Source organism: Pseudophryne corroboree, chromosome 9 (genome assembly GCF_028390025.1).
Source record: "Pseudophryne corroboree isolate aPseCor3 chromosome 9, aPseCor3.hap2, whole genome shotgun sequence".
Lineage (NCBI taxonomy): Eukaryota > Metazoa > Chordata > Amphibia > Anura > Myobatrachidae > Pseudophryne > Pseudophryne corroboree.
The window spans coordinates 448,854,692-448,871,906 of record NC_086452.1 but is presented as its reverse complement, the minus strand read 5'-3'; the positions used below and the strand labels follow the sequence as shown (position 1 = coordinate 448,871,906).

Here is a 17,215-nt window from a genome sequence, read left to right as displayed (position 1 = left end):
AGTCACCGATGGTGGTCCACCAGGTAGCAAGGGTGAGGTCAGCATTTATGGCGGGGGCCCGGCTCAGGGGGGCTCCGGGGGACTACTGACCCAGCGAGGTGGCTGGCAGGAGGAGCACTGCAGGGCACAGTGGGGGCAGAAAGGGGATTCCAGCTGGATGAATAAGCTCCGGCCTCCGGCTGATTCACGACCCCGGGAGGGTTCATTCCAGACCCCAGCCTCTTAAGGGACACCCAGGCCCGTTCCGTCCCCGCAGCGTGGGCCCCGCCAGGACCAGAGCCCAATCTCCGGGGATCAGAGGCCCAGCCGTGCCACCCGCGAACCGGGGCTCCGGAGCGTTCAGCAGAGAGGGAGCGGAAGGAATGCGGCCGCCGGGGGAGAGGTCCGTGAGGTCAGAGCAACCCACAGTACCGTGCTGCGGGTCTCCGGCCTCAGCGAGGATGGAGGAGCTGCGGGGAGAGAGGCGCGGCCTCCGGCTCGGTGTCTCCAGGGGGCGGCAGGTGAGGCGGCCGCCGCCTGCTCCCCGGGCTCGGAGAAGCAATGTTCCCCCGTCCGACGGTTGGCCCCCAGTCACGGAGGTGCAGGGGATGGAGAGGTGATGGCAGCAGGTAGATTGGGTCCATTAGCGGCCACACAGCAGCAGGTCCAGCTTCCGGACGGCCAGCCCGGGTCGGCTTCAAACTTTAGGTCCCGGCTTCACGCTGGGACCCCCCACAGCGGCGACTGTAATACGGGGGGGTCGCAGGAGATGCCCTGGGAACCTCCAGGTAGAGGGCAGGTGGGGAAAGAAGTTTAAAAGGGCTATATCCTCAGGAGATGACTGGGAACACTTCCACCCTCCACAACGGCCAGGCCACGCCCCCTGTAATCTGTGTTTTTTTTTTTAAAGCCCAGAGAGGCTAAAGTTACCTAATTTTTATGTATTAATAATTGTGTTTGGGGGTGAGAGCAGGAGCTCATTCTGGGCTTGACCCAAACGGTACTTCTGCTGGTAGCAGTTACCGCGTTGATATACCACACACGCTGAGGTAAGGTGTCACAGGCAGCTTTCTCCGATTGGTGTATCTGGAGAATCGCTACGCCTGGAATCGTGACACTTACCTTCGGGATCCGACGGGATTCTGACCATCAGAATCCCATTGTCGGTATTCTGACTGCCAGGTTCCTGACCACATCCCAACTGGACCAGTCTTTCATTGGGTTGGATTTGTGAAATATCACTTACTCCTGACCCTAGGGGAAAACCTACATTGCTATCAGAATGCATGAGCATAGCTACAGCCATATTAGATCACGGAAGTACAATGGGGCTGAAAAGAAAAAATTAACTGCCTAAAAGTACAGAACTAATATGACAACATTGTGAAAATAATAAAGATACAATTTGAAGGACAGGGAAAATGTTCCTGCTCTAAGTCGCCCACAGAACTGCCACATTGCACTGCTTCATATTGGACTGTCCAGATCTAGTTAGAACCTTTTAACCATTGACTGAATAAGCAGGGCTGTATAACAGCAATGTAGGCTCTGCGCAAATCAATGCTTTGGCTGGGGGCCCTACACAGGGCAGTCATCAGGGGGGGACTGTGGGGACTGGTGTCCCGTGCCCTTACAGAAAGGGGGGCCCACCCCTTGTTCCTACCACCAATACCTGTAGAGCTGCACCAGTCTGTGAATCAGCAGCAGGCTGATGTACAAGGAGGACTTCTTAAAACAAGCCTTATCTGCGCATCAGCTCCTTGTAAACCGTTCCTGTAGGTCCGCAACACTCCACCTATATGTAACGTCACAATGTATGACATCACATAGGGGTGGAGCAGTGCAGTAGAATTTTTTTTTGGGGGAGGGAGGGGCCCTGTCTATTTTGTCAGTCCTAGGCCCCACAATTTCTGATGGCAGCCCTGCCGTTACACACTGATTCAGGCAAACCAATAAAAAATGTATAACATGCCCCTTCTGCAGTCCTGCGCCATCTTTCCACATGCTCCCATACATTAATCTGTCAGCAATCTGATTAGTTCCAGTCATCCACCAATCACCATGCTCACAGCCATTCACTGTCTGGCTGCAGGCTGGGAGGCAGGTAGAGAATGCTGCCTGGCCTCTCTGATTGTGTGACAACCTCCCACCCATGTTCATAAGGCCCCTAGAACCATGGGGCCCCGGGCAGCTGCCCAGTGTGCCTACACATTAAGATGGCATGTGGATTAGCTTCTCACAATAAAGGGAACCTTACCCATAGTGTGCCATCTATTTGATGGAGTGTGTTTCTCATTAACCGTGCAAGCATTGGGTGGCGCATTCAGATTCTCAGATGCAGACGAGATATAATGCAAGTTTACTTTAATGTTGCTTTTTTTTGTCTAAAATACACTTGCACTAGTATATAACTCATAGAACACTTGCACTAGTCTATAACTCATAGACTACTTGCGCTAGTCTATAACTCATAAAATACACTTGCACTAGTCTATTACTCATAAAACAGCAGAGTACTTGCAGAAAATATTAATTTAAAACTGAACATCGGTTCCTCAACAGGACCCCCCTCAAAGTTTTCTAGGTGTGCACCAGCCTAAAAATACCAAACTAGGCGATGTAATATAAGTGAATTCACAAACATGACAAACATTTTAGGATATTTTCTTAAGCTTTATTATGTCCTTAAAAAGCAGATACTATTGTTTCCTCCGTCATGCGATACCCAAAGAGGGATTAGGGACCCACTTGTTTTAGAGTTGCAATAGCCAGCTTTGCACACATGTGCTCAAATTCCACTCAACAATTTAAATATCGTTGAAGCATGATGGATTTAAACTGTCAAGAACGGTGTTATTTTTGGAGCGCGCCTGTGCGAATATAAATATGAAAAAGTGTATGTGCGAGACCTGAACATTTAACCCCAACTCTTTTTTGGCAATGTCACTTCCTCACTCCCCAAGTGTGCTTATTCCGTGATTGCTATAGGAATGAAAAACAAAGTCTTGATGATAAAAGGAAATATATTACACAGGTCAGTTTTATGTTTCTCCGGAGTAAGTGTTTCATGCGCTGAGCATTTACAATTGACTCGCTCCTGCGGATTGCATTTCCACAAAGGAAAAGGTACAATCTATGGACAAGAACCAAGGTCTCATACACTACTCCTGAGTAATTAATATCTGATTTATTTCAGGGGGAACTATTTACCTTGGCCTCCTCTAACACGTGTGTACAGTAAAATCTTTTGCTTCATATTATGTAGAAACACATTCGTAGATGTGACCCGTTTACAGTTGTTTGCACTGTATAATCACACGTGTATGTGAGTTAATCGTGACATTGTTATAAAACTCTTGAGATATTGTTATATGCCATGTTAATTTTTAAATAATTGAATATTACAGCAATAAACGGGTCTGCGGAGTGGAATAATGTTACATATCAGACCACATTGTACCCTGTAACACAGGCCAGACATCTGATTAATGATACATTTGGAACATTCAATGAATATCTGCATGGAAAGTGAAATAATAATAATAATTATACATTGCTGTGTGCAGTATAGGTGTTGATGGACACATGTTAACTGGGATTATAGGAGTTTAGTTTGGGGCATGACAGAGGAGACCGGTGTGCAGAGGTTTAATGTTGATTCTTCTGCTAATAGTATGCATCATAATGGGGAAATAATAACCAGCAGGGCTGAGAGAATGACAGGCCTGGCCTGTGCACTGGAGGGGCGGAACTGTTGTACTGCTGCCATGTTTCCGCACTGTACGGTGTAAAGTGTGACACAACGCGGAAGTGACCACGCTGGAACGCATGGCTGCAGACGGGGAGACGCTGAACTTCAATGTGGGGGTCCTGGGTCACATAGACAGCGGGAAGACATCCCTGGCCAGGGCGCTCAGCACCACGGCCTCCACCGCGGCCTTTGACAAGAACCCCCAGAGCCGGGAGCGGGGGATCACGCTGGACCTTGGCTTCTCCTCCTTCACCGTTCCGCTCCCGGAGCACCTGACCGGCACCGGCTACAAGAGCCTGCAGTTCACCCTGGTGGACTGCCCGGGTCATGCCTCCCTCATTAGGACCATCATAGGAGGTGAGTGTGCCCCTTGCTCCAATTTCAGCGCTCCTGTCACCTCAGTTGCATAATAATAATAATAAATGTATTATTATTGTGTATAAATAAGTCCTTGTCTCAACAGTGCTCAAGTCCCGGCTAGTGATTGGGGAGATATGGTGTCCTGGCTTGCGGTAGTGGTGGAGCTGTGGTGTCCGGGCTTGCCGTTTGGGAGCTGTGGTGTCCCGGCTTGTGGTTCGGGAAGCTGTGGTGTCCCGGCTTGTGGTTCGGGAAGCTGTGGTGTTCCGGCTTGCTGTTGAGGAGCTGTGGTGTCCCGGCTTGTGATTTGGGAAGCTGTGGTGTTTCGGCTTGCCGTTGGGGAGCTGCGGTGTCTCGGCTTGTGGATCGGGGAGCTGCGGTGTCCCGGCTTGTGGATCAGGAAGCTGTGGTGTTCCGGCTTGCCGTTGGGGAGCTGTGGTGTCCTGGCTTGCGGTAGGGGAGCTGCGGTGTCCTGGCTTGTGGTTTGGGAAGCTATAGTGTTCCGGCTTGACGTTGGTGAGCTGTGGTGTCCGGCTTGCGGTTGGGGAGCTGTGGAGTCCTGGCTTGCGGTTGGGGAGCTGTGGAGTCCTGGCTTGCGGTAGGAGAGCTGTGGTGTCCTGGCTTGCGGCTGGGGAGCTGTGGTGTCCTGGCTTGCGGCTGGGGAGCTGTGGTGTCCTGGCTTGCGGCTGGGGAGCTGTGGTGTCCTGGCTTGCGGCTGGGGAGCTGTGGTGTCCTGGCTTGCGGCTGGGGAGCTGTGGTGTCCTGGCTTGCGGCTGGGGAGCTGTGGTGTCCTGGCTTGCGGCTGGGGAGCTGTGGTGTCCTGGCTTGCGGCTGGGGAGCTGTGGTGTCCTGGCTTGCGGCTGGGGAGCTGTGGTGTCCTGGCTTGCGGCTGGGGAGCTGTGGTGTCCTGGCTTGCGGCTGGGGAGCTGTGGCGTCACGGCTTGTGGTTCGGGGTGCTGTGGCGTCCGGACTTGCGGTTCGGGGTGCTGTGGCGTCCCGACTTGCGGTTCGGGGAGCTGAGTCCTGAGTTGTGGTCGGGGGGGCCCCTGTGTTATGGCTTAGAGTTGTGATGCCATCACTTTGGTGCCTATTATATGGTTTATTTACTATAAATCCAGCTTTTTGGATTGGGGATAAATATATTTTCCATCTCCACACGCTGATTTTTTGCTTTTTAAAATTGCGCTTTAAATACTTCAACAAGTGCACCTGCACTTACCTGGAGCAAGCCGGCACACAGAGTCTGAGAGCAGGCGGAACGAGTAGCCGGGTTCCCAGCCACAACACAGACCCTAGTAGGCGGGTCGCAAAGCATTCAAAGCACAAGACGGAAGTCTTTGCTAATCCCGCTCAGTGTTGCTGGTGCCTCGCCACCCAAGCCGGCAGCCTGTACATGGGGAGAGAAAGCAGGGTTGGGTTCCACAGAATGGCGTGCGAACTCCGGAGGTGCCAGAGCAGATGGAGGAGACACCGAGGTACGGTCAGGGAGGCCGCACTGTAACAGCCTAATAGAGGTGTATGCCCGGTTTGCATCTGGTTTATCATTCGTGCGCATTTGCCCTGTACTAGGTACAAATTATACTCGCCTCCAGTTCTACGTAGGCCTTACTGAACTTTGCCTATGTCAGAATTCTGCTACGCCACTTAAGTTATAAATGTAGATGCGTTTGCAATGCGTATGACACTACAGCACCCACACTTGTGTGTGTGCTTGGTTCCAGAGCACATTCACTGGGAAAACACACAATATACGCCTCACACACTGGCATATGTTCACCACCGTATCAGTCTCCTATTGTGTTAATGTAGAAAATTCACCATGCCTATTATAGGTGCCTCTTGTAGTTCACCAAAACTAACTCCAGTAGCAAGTAGTGCAATCGTTCGTCAGGATCGCAATGCCATGGTAACTGCGAATGATTGGAAGGCATCTCTTGCATCATGTAACGCCAGATTTCATGACTCTGCCATAAGGAATAAGTTCTGCCAAGGAGGAAACTATTCCAAAAAATAAAAGAATATTCCTGCTGGTGTATTAGAGTCTACAGCAGTTTTGCTTCTCCTCATTCCGGACTCGGTGGAGAGTTCTTGCTACACTGCAGCCTCAGGAGAGCCGATGCCTCGCTACCATTAAGGGGACAATGAAAAGCGGATTGCACAAGGCTAATCTGTTGAAGAATGTTGGAGTCCATCTTTGAGCCAAAGCTTAATGGGTTGTTGGTCATGCAGCGTGACGGCGATCCTTAACACTAGCAAAATCTGCAACCAAATTTCTGCAGCAGGATAAGAAAATTATTTTTTTGGAACGGTCGCATCAAAATCCTGGACTCCACCCAGCTGGCAAATTGCAGGTGGACCTGAAGCGAGCAGTTTGTGCAAGACTGACCTTGGTTATTATTTACTTATATCGGCACAGCATATCCCTTGGCACCCTACAAGCAGAGAGTCGAATCTGACATCGAAAATGTCTTGCAGCGATGTCCGTGTTCGCACGCTACCGCTTCTTGCTCATTTTTCCCTGCACCTCTATTGGGTGCGCGGAGACAATGGGGGTCATTCCGAGTTGATCGTAGCTGTCAATCAGGCAGAGGCGATCGCTATCCTGCTACGGCCTTCGGCTATCCCGCAGGCGTACTACGGTGCGGGCGCATGCGCAGCTGTGACCCATTCGCTCTGCTGCGTTAAAACGCAGCGAGCGACCGGGTCGGAATGACCCCCAATAAGCGAAGGCACATTGTGGCGGCTTGCCTTCACAAATGTTCCACAATTGCTCACCGGTACATTGGCGTTAATTGATTCGTCCCCCATGATCTAAATGAGAGGGAAATAAAACCACAGAGGTCTAAAAAAATGTTTTGTTTTGCTTGACCATGTAATAAGTCTAAAAGTCCCTTGTTGCTTTTCCCACGGAAAGAACATGACGAGACAATGGGCCATTCTCTGAAGAAGTGAGGCTCCTGAGTGGGAGCAGGTCACACTGACAAATCAATGGATCCTTCTTGCACGGCTGTTCCCGCCTTTGTTTTTCCTGCATGTAATGGAGCCTAATCAGCTACAGCCATCGGTCCTGTAATTATTTTCAGTTTGTTCTTCCTGCCAACAACATTTTAGATGGTTGTGTAGTGGAACTGAATGCGTTCCATGCGGATCTCACCCTGTATCGCTCTCCTATTGTGTTTTATTTTCTCTCTGGTCATATTTATTATAGACACGTTACATTTGGATTACTGCCTTAAAGCTGTTTTCTACCCTTTTTGTTGACCATTTATACTTTTTTTTGGGGATGCATATACCCTTTCATCAATATTTACTAAACAAATATAACATATTACAAGAAATAGTTCATTCCGTTTTATCTTCTAGGCCAGTGATGGGCAAAATTATGCACTTCAGGGGTGCATGGGAGGCCCTCTTCTAAGCAGATGCTTATTATTACCCTTAATAATAGGTTAAACCAATATTCATTAAAAGTAAAGTACACCTCTCTGCAATAACGTATCAGCAGGCATTTTAAACAATTGTTACAAGCTATAACAAGCCCCTCTTGACATTAAAGCAAGGAGTATCTGAAGGTCACATGTTGCCATCACTGTTGTAAGTAGTGGTTTTTTTTTTTTATGTCCCTTGAATCCTACACAGAACAATGCACACAGCAGAGCTGATCTGTGTCAGGTGTAAGGGCAATGGAAAGAATTGTATGTACTAGATAAAAACACATGGAGGAGAACACTGATGGCAGTTGTGTAACTGTATAAAAGTTGCAGAAGGGTGTGTGTATAAAGCAGAAAGAAAAGATGTTTGAAGGTGAAAAACTCCTTTTGGACTTGTTACTATCCGCATATGCTGTATTCCCATTAGCGGCAGGTGGCGTTGTCAATCTCAATATGACAAATGTGCTCTTTAGCAGGTGGCAGCGTATCCAGAGGCCGGTTGCCAGTTATGGTTTCTGGTATCGGCGCAATGAGTATCACTTAAAGATTCACGAAATATGTAAAAAAACGCGCTAAATACTAATTAATATAACTTAAAATACACATGTGAACCATACAGTGAAATATGTTAAAAACACATTTAATGTTGTATACATGTTAAAATGACAAATGTATATACATATCACGCATAAAGGAATACAAAATAGATAGTGTAATGCATATGTCTTTCTACCCTCTTGCTTGTGGTCTATTGCTATGGGCTCAATAACAAAGTTCTAAACTGAGCCAGTACCCGATCTGGGTAGGTAATTCGGTCGGCTGACCTGTGGCGAGTGTCCAAATGGTGGAAATAGTTATCGGTCCTGAGGTAATAACCAGGGTAAGTTCCGATTTAACATTGATCCTTTTAATGGCGGCGGATTTTTCTGCGCATTTTAAGGAATCCTATTAACCATCGGTGCTTGGACCGTTACCAATAGGAAATCCACGTGATGTTGAATCCAGAAGGACGAATAAAACACACTTTAAGCCCACTGACCACAGGGGTAAAAACTGACGCGTTTCGCTATCTAGGCAGCTTTATCAAAGGAAATTTGATAATTCTTTATTGATTTATCCATTTATCACTTATAGGTTCCCCTGGCTACCTGCTTGCTAGCCATCATATTCAACATGAATGCTGAGTACAAGTCTGTGAGAAACTCCGGACTCCTCCACTGAGCTGAAAAATTCCTATGATGGTACATAGGTGACTTTACCAAGGGCTTGTCCCACTGTAGCGCTCCCCCAGATGGCCGTAAGCGAGAGGGGTCTTAAATCTCCCCTGTATGGTCCACCCTTGTACCTAGCGCCGTCAGACACATCAGCTGCTGTCTGTTCCAAGTTACACTGACCCTGTCAGTGCTGACTGCATGGGAACCTGCAACAGGCTCCCTGATCTAAAAGGCACATACAGAACGCCCCCTTAAGTAACAATACAGAAGTTATTCAATCCATTTATGTGCTGTCTGTAAAATGGCAATGTCAGAAATTTCAATGCATGAAAATTTTGGTGAGGGATAGAAATCATTGTTGGTGGGAGGCACGAGGCATTGGCGGCGCTTTTTTCTTGGCAAATGAATACAGAATTGATGTAAAGTTAGGACGTATCAGAGAGGCTGGTCAGGAAGAAACGCGTTGGGTACTCACCCAGAAACAGAATGCGTTGATTTAGTAACTGCAGTGTATTACAATTGTCCTGAGGAGCACACCATATTCACTCCGGTGATTGATTGTATTTGACGCTTCAGTTCAGATCGGAGGGGTGTAAATATAGTGAAGTTATGTCCTGATGTTAGTAAATGTGATTCCACCTGTGAAAACCTCTGCCTCAGGCGTCTGTGTGTTAATTAAACGTAAGCTGTAGGGTATTGGGGGTCATTCTGAGTTGATCGCGCGCTATCTAGTTTTAGCAGCCGTGCAAACGCTATGCCGCCGCCCACTGGGAGTGTATTTTTGCTTAGCAGAAGTGCGAGCGGTTGTATCGCAGAGCGCCTGCAAAATTTTTTGTGTAGTTTCAGAGTAGCTCAAAACCTACTCAGCGCTTTCGATCACTTCAGACTATTCAGTTCCGGATTTGACGTCACACACCCGCCCAGCCACGCCTGCGTTTTTCCTGGCACGCCTGCGTTTTTCCGCACACTCCCTGAAAACGGTCAGTTGCCACCCAGAAACGCCCACTTCATGTCAATCACTCTGCGGCGAGCAGTGCGACTGAAATGCATCGCTAGACCCTGTGCAAAACGTCATAGTTTGTTGTGCCCGTACGTCGTGTGTGCGCATTACGCCGCATAGGTATGCGCAGAACTGCCGTTTTTTAGCCTGATCGTTGCGCTGCAAACAAATTCAGCTAGCGATCAACTCTGAATGACCCCCATTGTACGTGCATTTTCCAGCCTTGTTGCTGATTGGCGTTCTGAGAATTGTAATTAGCCCTCTGTGTGGTTTGGAAAGGACAATAGAAGTATGGTTTAATTAGATAAAACTACTTCAACTAGTCAATTACTTGTAGAACATTCTGCAAATTTTAGCAGTTGGCTGTCTACAGTTTCGGTTTTCTCCACAAATCACACTGTCAGCGGCCATCTTGCCCCCCCCCCCCCTCCTATAAACTAGATGGATAGATTTCTCCCTGCTGCAAGCTTCAATCACAATCTGGCATTACGATTGCGGTTGGTTAGAAAAAGATTGTGAATTTGCAAGAAGCTAGTGAACTCATTGATGCGTGAGGCACTAAATGGTTCAGCCCACAAATGGCTGCCTCCTCAACTTTAGTCACCATTTCTGCTATTTTTTGGGGGGATATTTCCACTAATAGTCAGGCCTATTTAACCTATCGCATACCTAAAATGATGGCAGTTAATTTGTAGATTAAATCAATACCCAGCCTATCTATTCATTAAGAACTGTTTAGATCTGTGAGGCATCACGTGCTTTGTGCCTCCTTGATGTCATTAGTTCCTATTGAATTGATGGGCTGCATTCTCATTACTATTGGAACAAAATGGCTGCCTGTACTGGTGCAGTACTATTGAATCAGATTCTTATAGCTGGCCCCATTCAGGTAACTCATGTCTTTATTACTGGGTCTGCTGGCCAGTTGGGTCCATGGTTTAAGTTTTCCTGAGTGTACTAGTGTTTGCCACTCCTAGCTGCTGAGGGACCCCTTGAGCGGGTGACCCCAATTGTTCCCCTGAGGTTATCTAGCGTTCCAGCACGCCACTTCAGCCTCCTTATTGCCTTCAACTGATTTCTGCTCTCAGAATTCACCATCATCTCCTTAGCCGCGGCCTGCAACAAATTAAGATTTAAATGGAATAAAGGACGACTGAATCAATGGCCTCGGTGATCTAATCTATCATATCTCCTGTTCTGCGTACAATTGCTGTCTGCCCATTCACCGGCGCAGCTACTTTTTGGCTGGGGATCAGAGGATCTCTTGATTAGGGCAAATGTCTTAGGGTAACTTAATTTCTGTAAGTACCTATTGTGTGTAATTCGCATTTTCCTGAAGTAAGCCGGATGTCTGCGCCTCTTTTCTCTATCAAAAACGTGGAGAAAAAATATAATGATGTATATACAGACATATACTGTACACTAGAAAACTGGAACGGAATGGATAAAAATGTGTGCGTGCTGTGGTGGTGTGACTCCTTCTTCAGGTCGGCTTTTTCTGTGTTGTGCTTTTACCACTTCAGTGCAATTTACTGGAAGAGTGCATTAATTCGTGCAGAAGATGGCATGTTGCATTCTAAAAAAGTTCTGGTCCTCATTCAGGTTGGATCGCAACCACATTTTCTGCAGGGGGCACGCGCGCAAGCACAAAAAATGCGATCACCTCTGCCTGTCAACCAGGCAGAAGCGGTTGCTGGGCAAGGGAGGGAGGGGGGGGTCAACGCTCCATCTCCAGGGTGGTGATGGGATAATGGTGGACGTGATCGCGGCGGCTGCGTGACGTCACACGCAGCCTCAGCGATTGGAAACATGGCGGCGGGCCTTCTTAATTTCTGCTAACAAGCATAAATTGCGTTATGATCGCAATTTCTGCTTATTGAAGGGTGGGGGGCAGTCAGCATGCTGGGATATCCCTCTGGGGGGGTGGCGGCTATGGCTAAACCTCTGGGGGGTGGTGGCTATGGCTAAACCTCTGGGGGGTGGTGGCTATGGCTAAACCTCTGGGGGGTGGTGGCTATGGCTAAACCTCTGGGGGATGGCGGCTATGGCTAAACCTCTGGGGGGTGGTGGCTATGGCTAAACCTCTGGGGGGTGGTGGCTATGGCTAAACCTCTGGGGGGTGACGGCTATGGCTAAACCTCTGGGGGGTGACGGCTATGGCTTAACCTCTGGGGGTGGCGGCTATGGCTAAACCTCTGGGGGTGGCGGCTATGGCTAACCCTCTGGGGGTGGCGGCTACGGACCCTAACCCGTACCCCAATACTCTTTGAGATGTTGGCTGTCTGTGTTTTGGCGCCGGTGTCCTGAGGGGTGTCAGGATTCTGAAGTCAGTCACATGACCGTTGTCATCCCGACAGCTGGGATGCTAAATGCATCCCCCCCCCCCCCTCCACCTAGTCAGTGAGGATTTTATTTTATAATTTTTAGACAAAAGTTTATATGTGATGTATTACTACATTAGCTGTAGCGATATATCATGTCTAAAATTTTGCCCTTCACAATGAAATGATACCCTCCTCACTGATTGGCTGCGGAGTGCTAGAGTGAACACTAAAGCACTGTGGTGCAGCAAGATGTAAGTTATTGGTCAGTGGTATTTAAAAGACGAGGGGGTCAATCCAATTAGGTGCGAGTTTCCGAAAGAGAGTTTGTTTCATGAAACATACATCGCACGAATGTGTGCACCCGAGAAATGCCAGATCCAATTGGTTGTGTCACTTTTCTACTTAATGTGTCCTGGGGGAAGTGCATGATAAAGTGGGGCACCCATCCTGGACCCCAAAAAGTGACAACTGAGATAGCAGGACCATATAGAAGCCTGATAGTGGCCATAAGTGAAGTGCTGGAGGTTTATAAAACGGTTCAAATTGATGAAAATTGATGATGTTTGCACTTTTATTTATTAATAGTTGAACAATGATAATAAACAGCTATTTTCTTTATAACATTAAAGCCTTTCCAGCATCTTGGGTTACAGAAATATGTCTGTATAGTAATTTTCAATGTTTTTATTCAAGTTTGTAAAAAGTTGGATTATCAATGTTTCCTCTTACCTGCAAGTCCAAAATCCCCTCTCCCATCATTTATACCTTTACATACCTGTCCCCATCATTTACATCTCACCATACCTGTCCCCCATCATTTACACCTCCACGTACCTGTCCCCCCATCCTTTACACCTCCACATATCTGTCCCACATCATCTACACCTCCACATACCTGTCCCCCATCAGTTACACCTCACCATACCTGTCCACATCATCTACACCTCCACATACCTGTCCACATCATCTACACCTCCACATACCTGTCCCACATAATTTACACCTCCACATACCTGTCCCACATCATCTACACCTCCACATACCTGTCCCACATCATCTACACCTCCACATACCTGTCCCACATCATCTACACCTCCACATACCTGTCCCTCATCATTTACACCTCTACATACCTGTCCCACATCATCTACACCTCCACATACCTGTCCCACATCATCTACACCTCACCATACCTGTCCCACATCATTTACACCTCACCATAGCTGTCCCACATCATCTACACCTCCACATACCTGTCCCACATCATTTACACTTCACCATACCTGTCCCACATCATTTGCACCTCACCATACCTGTCCCACATCATCTACACCTCACCATACCTGTCCCACATAATTTACACCTCCACATTCCTGTCCCACATCATTTACACCTCACCATACCTGTCCTCCATCATTTACACCTCCACATACCTATCCCACATCATTTACACCTCGCCATACCTGTCCCCGATCATTTACTCCTCCACATACCTGTCCCACATAATTTACACCTCCCAATACCTGTCCCCCAACATTTACATCTCCACATACCTTTCCCACATAATTTCTCTGACGTCCTAGTGGATGCTGGGAACTCCGTAAGGACCATGGGGAATAGCGGCTCCGCAGGAGACAGGGCACATCTAAAGAAAGCTTTAGGATCACCTGGTGTGCACTGGCTCCTCCCCCTATGACCCTCCTCCAAGCCTCAGTTAGATTTTCTGTGCCCGACGAGAAGGGTGCACACTAGGGGCTCTCCTGAGCTCTTTGTGAAAGTTTTAGTTTAGGTTTATTATTTTCAGTGAGACCTGCTGGCAACAGGCTCACTGCATCGAGGGACTAAGGGGAGAAGAAGCGAACTCACCTGCGTGCAGAGTGGATTGGGCTTCTTAGGCTACTGGACATTAGCTCCAGGGGGACGATCACAAGTTCAGCCTGGATGGGTCACCGGAGCCGCGCCGCCGGCCCCCTTACAGAGCCAGAAGAGCGAAGAGGTCCGGAAAAATCGGCGGCAGAAGACTTTCCTGTCTTCAGATAAAGGTAGGCGCACAGCACCGCAGCTGTGCGCCATTGCTCTCAGCACACTTCACACTCCGGTCACTGAGGGTGCAGGGCGCTGGGGGGGCAGCGCCCTGAGACGCAATAAATCGATAGAAAACCTTTTATGGCTAAAATAAATGCATCACATATAACTCCTGGGCTATATGGATGCATTTAACCCCTGCCAAAACATACAAGAAAACGGATGATAAGGACGCCGAGAAAGGGGCGGAGCCTATCTCCTCAGCACACTGGCGCCATTTTCCCTCACAGCTCAGTTGGAGGGAAGCTCCCTGGCTCTCCCCTGCAGTCACTACACTACAGAAAGGGGTTAAAAAAGAGAGGGGGGCACAAATTAGGCGCAGTATAAACAATACAGCAGCTATAAAGGGAAAAACACTTATATAAGGTTATCCCTGTATATATATATATAGCGCTCTGGTGTGTGCTGGCAAACTCTCCCTCTGTCTCCCCAAAGGGCTAGTGGGGTCCTGTCCTCTATCAGAGCATTCCCTGTGTGTGTGCTGTGTGTCGGTACGTTTGTGTCGACATGTATGAGGAGAAAAAAGGAGACGGAGTAGAGTGTCTGTAATAGTGTTGTCACGCCCTGGGGGGTCGACACCTGAGTGGATGTACTGTTGAAATTGCGTGACAGTGTCAGCTTTGTATAAAAGACAGTGGTTGACATGAGACAGCCGGCTACTCAGCTTGTGCATGTCCAGACGTCTCATACAGGGGCTCTAAAGCGCCCGTTACCTCAGATACAGACGCCGACACGGATACTGACTCCTGTGTCGACGGTGAAGAGACAACCGTGATTTCCAATAGGGCCACACATTGCATGATTGAGGCAATGGAAAAAGTTTACACTCTTCTGATAATATAAATACCACCAAAAAAAGGGGTATTATGTTTGGTGAGGAAAAACTTCCTGTAGTTTTCCTGAATCTGAGAAATAAAATGAGGTGTGTGATGATGCGTGGGTTTCCCCCCGATAACAATTGATAATTTCTAAAAAGTTATTGGCAGTATACCTTTTCCCGCCAGAGGTTAGGGTGCGTTGGGAAACACCCCCTAGGGGGGATAAGGCGCTCACACGCTTGTAAGAACAAGGGCTCTACCCTCTCTGGAGATGGCCGCCCTTAGGGATCCTGCTGATAGAAAGCAGGAGGGTATCCTAAAATGTATTTACACACATACTGGTGTTATACTGCGACCAGCAATCGCCTCAGCCTGGATGTGCAGTGCTGGGTTGGCGTGGTCGGATTCCCTGACTGGAAATTTGATATCCTAGCTAAGGACAGTATATTATTGCCTATAGAGCAATTAAAAGATGCATTTCTATATATGCATGATGCACAGCGGAATATTTGCCGACTGGCATCAAGTATAAGTGCGTTGTCCAATTATACCAGTAAAGTGGTCAGGTGATGCGGATTCCAAACGGCATTTGGAAGTATTGCCTTAAAAAAAAAAAAAAAAAAGGGGATGTACCCCAGGTCGCCTCTCAAAATAAGACGCCGTATTATCAGGCGCAGTCCTGGTTGGCAAGCGGACAAAAGGGTTCCTCTTTTCTGCTCGTGACAGAGGGAGAGGAAAATGGCTGCAGAGATCAGCCAGTTCCCAGGAACAGAAACCCTTTTCCGCCTCTGTCAAGCTCTCAGTATGACGCTAGGGCTTTACAAGTTCAGGCACGGTGGGGGCCCGTTCTCAATGAATTTCAGTGCGCAGTGGGCTCACTCGCAAGTAGACCCCTGGATCCTTCAGGTAATATTTCAGGGGTACAAATTGGAATTCGAGACGTATTCCCCTCGCCGTTTCCAAAAGTCTGTTTTTACCGACGTCTCCCGCTGACAGGGAGGCAGTTTTGGAAGCCATTCACAAGCTGTATTCCCAGCAGGTGATAATTAAGGTACCCCTCCTGCAACAGGGAACGGGGTATTATTCCACACTATTGTGGTACCGAAGCCAGACGGCTCGGTGAGACCGATTTTAAAATCTAAAATCTTTGAACACTTACATACAGAGGTTCAAATTCAAAATTGAGTCACTCAGAGCAGTGATTGCAAACCTGGAAGAAGGGGACTACATGATGTCTCGGGACATCAAGGATGCTTACCTTCATGTCAAAATTTACCCTTCTCACCAAGGGTATCTCAGTTTATGGTACAGAACTGTCTCTATCAGTTCAGACGCTGCCGTAGGGATGGTCCACGGCACCCCGGGTCTTTACTGAAGTAATGACCATAATGATGATATTCCTTCGAAGGAAGGGAATTTTAGTTATCCTTTACTTGGACGATTCCCTGATAAGGGTGAGATCCAGGGAACAGTTGGAGATCGGTGTAGCACTACCTCAGGTAGTGTTGCGGCAGCACGATTGGATTCTCAATATTCCAAAATCGCAGCTGGTTCCGACGACTTGTCTTCTGTTCCTAGGGATGATCCTGGACACAGTCCAGAAAGAAGGTGTTTCTCCCGGAGGAGAAAGCCAGGGAGTTATCCGAGCTAGTCAGGAACCTCCTAAAACCGAACCAAGTCTCAGTGCATCAATGCACAAGGGTTCTGGGTAAAAATGGTGGCTTCCTACGAAGCAATCCCATTCGGCAGATTCCACGCAAGACTTTCCAGTGGAACCTACTGGACAAATGGTCCGGGTCGCATCTTCAGATGCTTCAGCGGATAACCCTGTCACCAGGGACAAGGGTATCCCTCCTGTGGTGGTTGCAGAGTGCTCATCTTCTAGAGGGCCGCAGATTCGGCATGCGGGACTGGGTCCTGGTGGCCACGGATGCCAGCCTGCGAGGCTGGGGAGCAGTCACACAGGGAAGGAATATCCAGGGCTTATGGTCAAGCCTGGAGACATCACTTCACATAAATGTCCTGAAGCTAAGGGCCATTTACAATGCTCTAAGCTTAGCAAGACCTCTGCTTCAAGGTCAGCCGGTGTTGATCCAGTCGGACAACATTACGGCAGTCACCCACGTAAACAGACAGGGTGCCACAAGAAGCAGGAGGGCAATGGCAGAAGCTGCAAGGATTCTTCGCGGGGCGAAAAACCATGTGATAGCACTGTCAGCAGTTTTCATTCCGGGAGTGGACAACTGGGAAGCAGTT

At 48.3% G+C, this 17,215-nt stretch overlaps 1 protein-coding gene across 1 annotated transcript in view; it reads left to right on the top strand.

Annotated features, from left to right (window-relative positions):
• Window positions 1-3,701: 3,701 nt before the first annotated feature.
• EEFSEC (eukaryotic elongation factor, selenocysteine-tRNA specific) overlaps window positions 3,702-17,215 on the top strand; it is a 222,087-nt gene continuing 208,573 nt past the window's right edge. Inside the window, exon 1 of the mRNA XM_063941172.1 lies at window positions 3,702-4,087. Within this exon, the coding sequence (XP_063797242.1) occupies window positions 3,808-4,087 (280 nt within the window). The 5' untranslated portion in view covers window positions 3,702-3,807. The remainder of the gene's footprint in view (window positions 4,088-17,215) is intronic.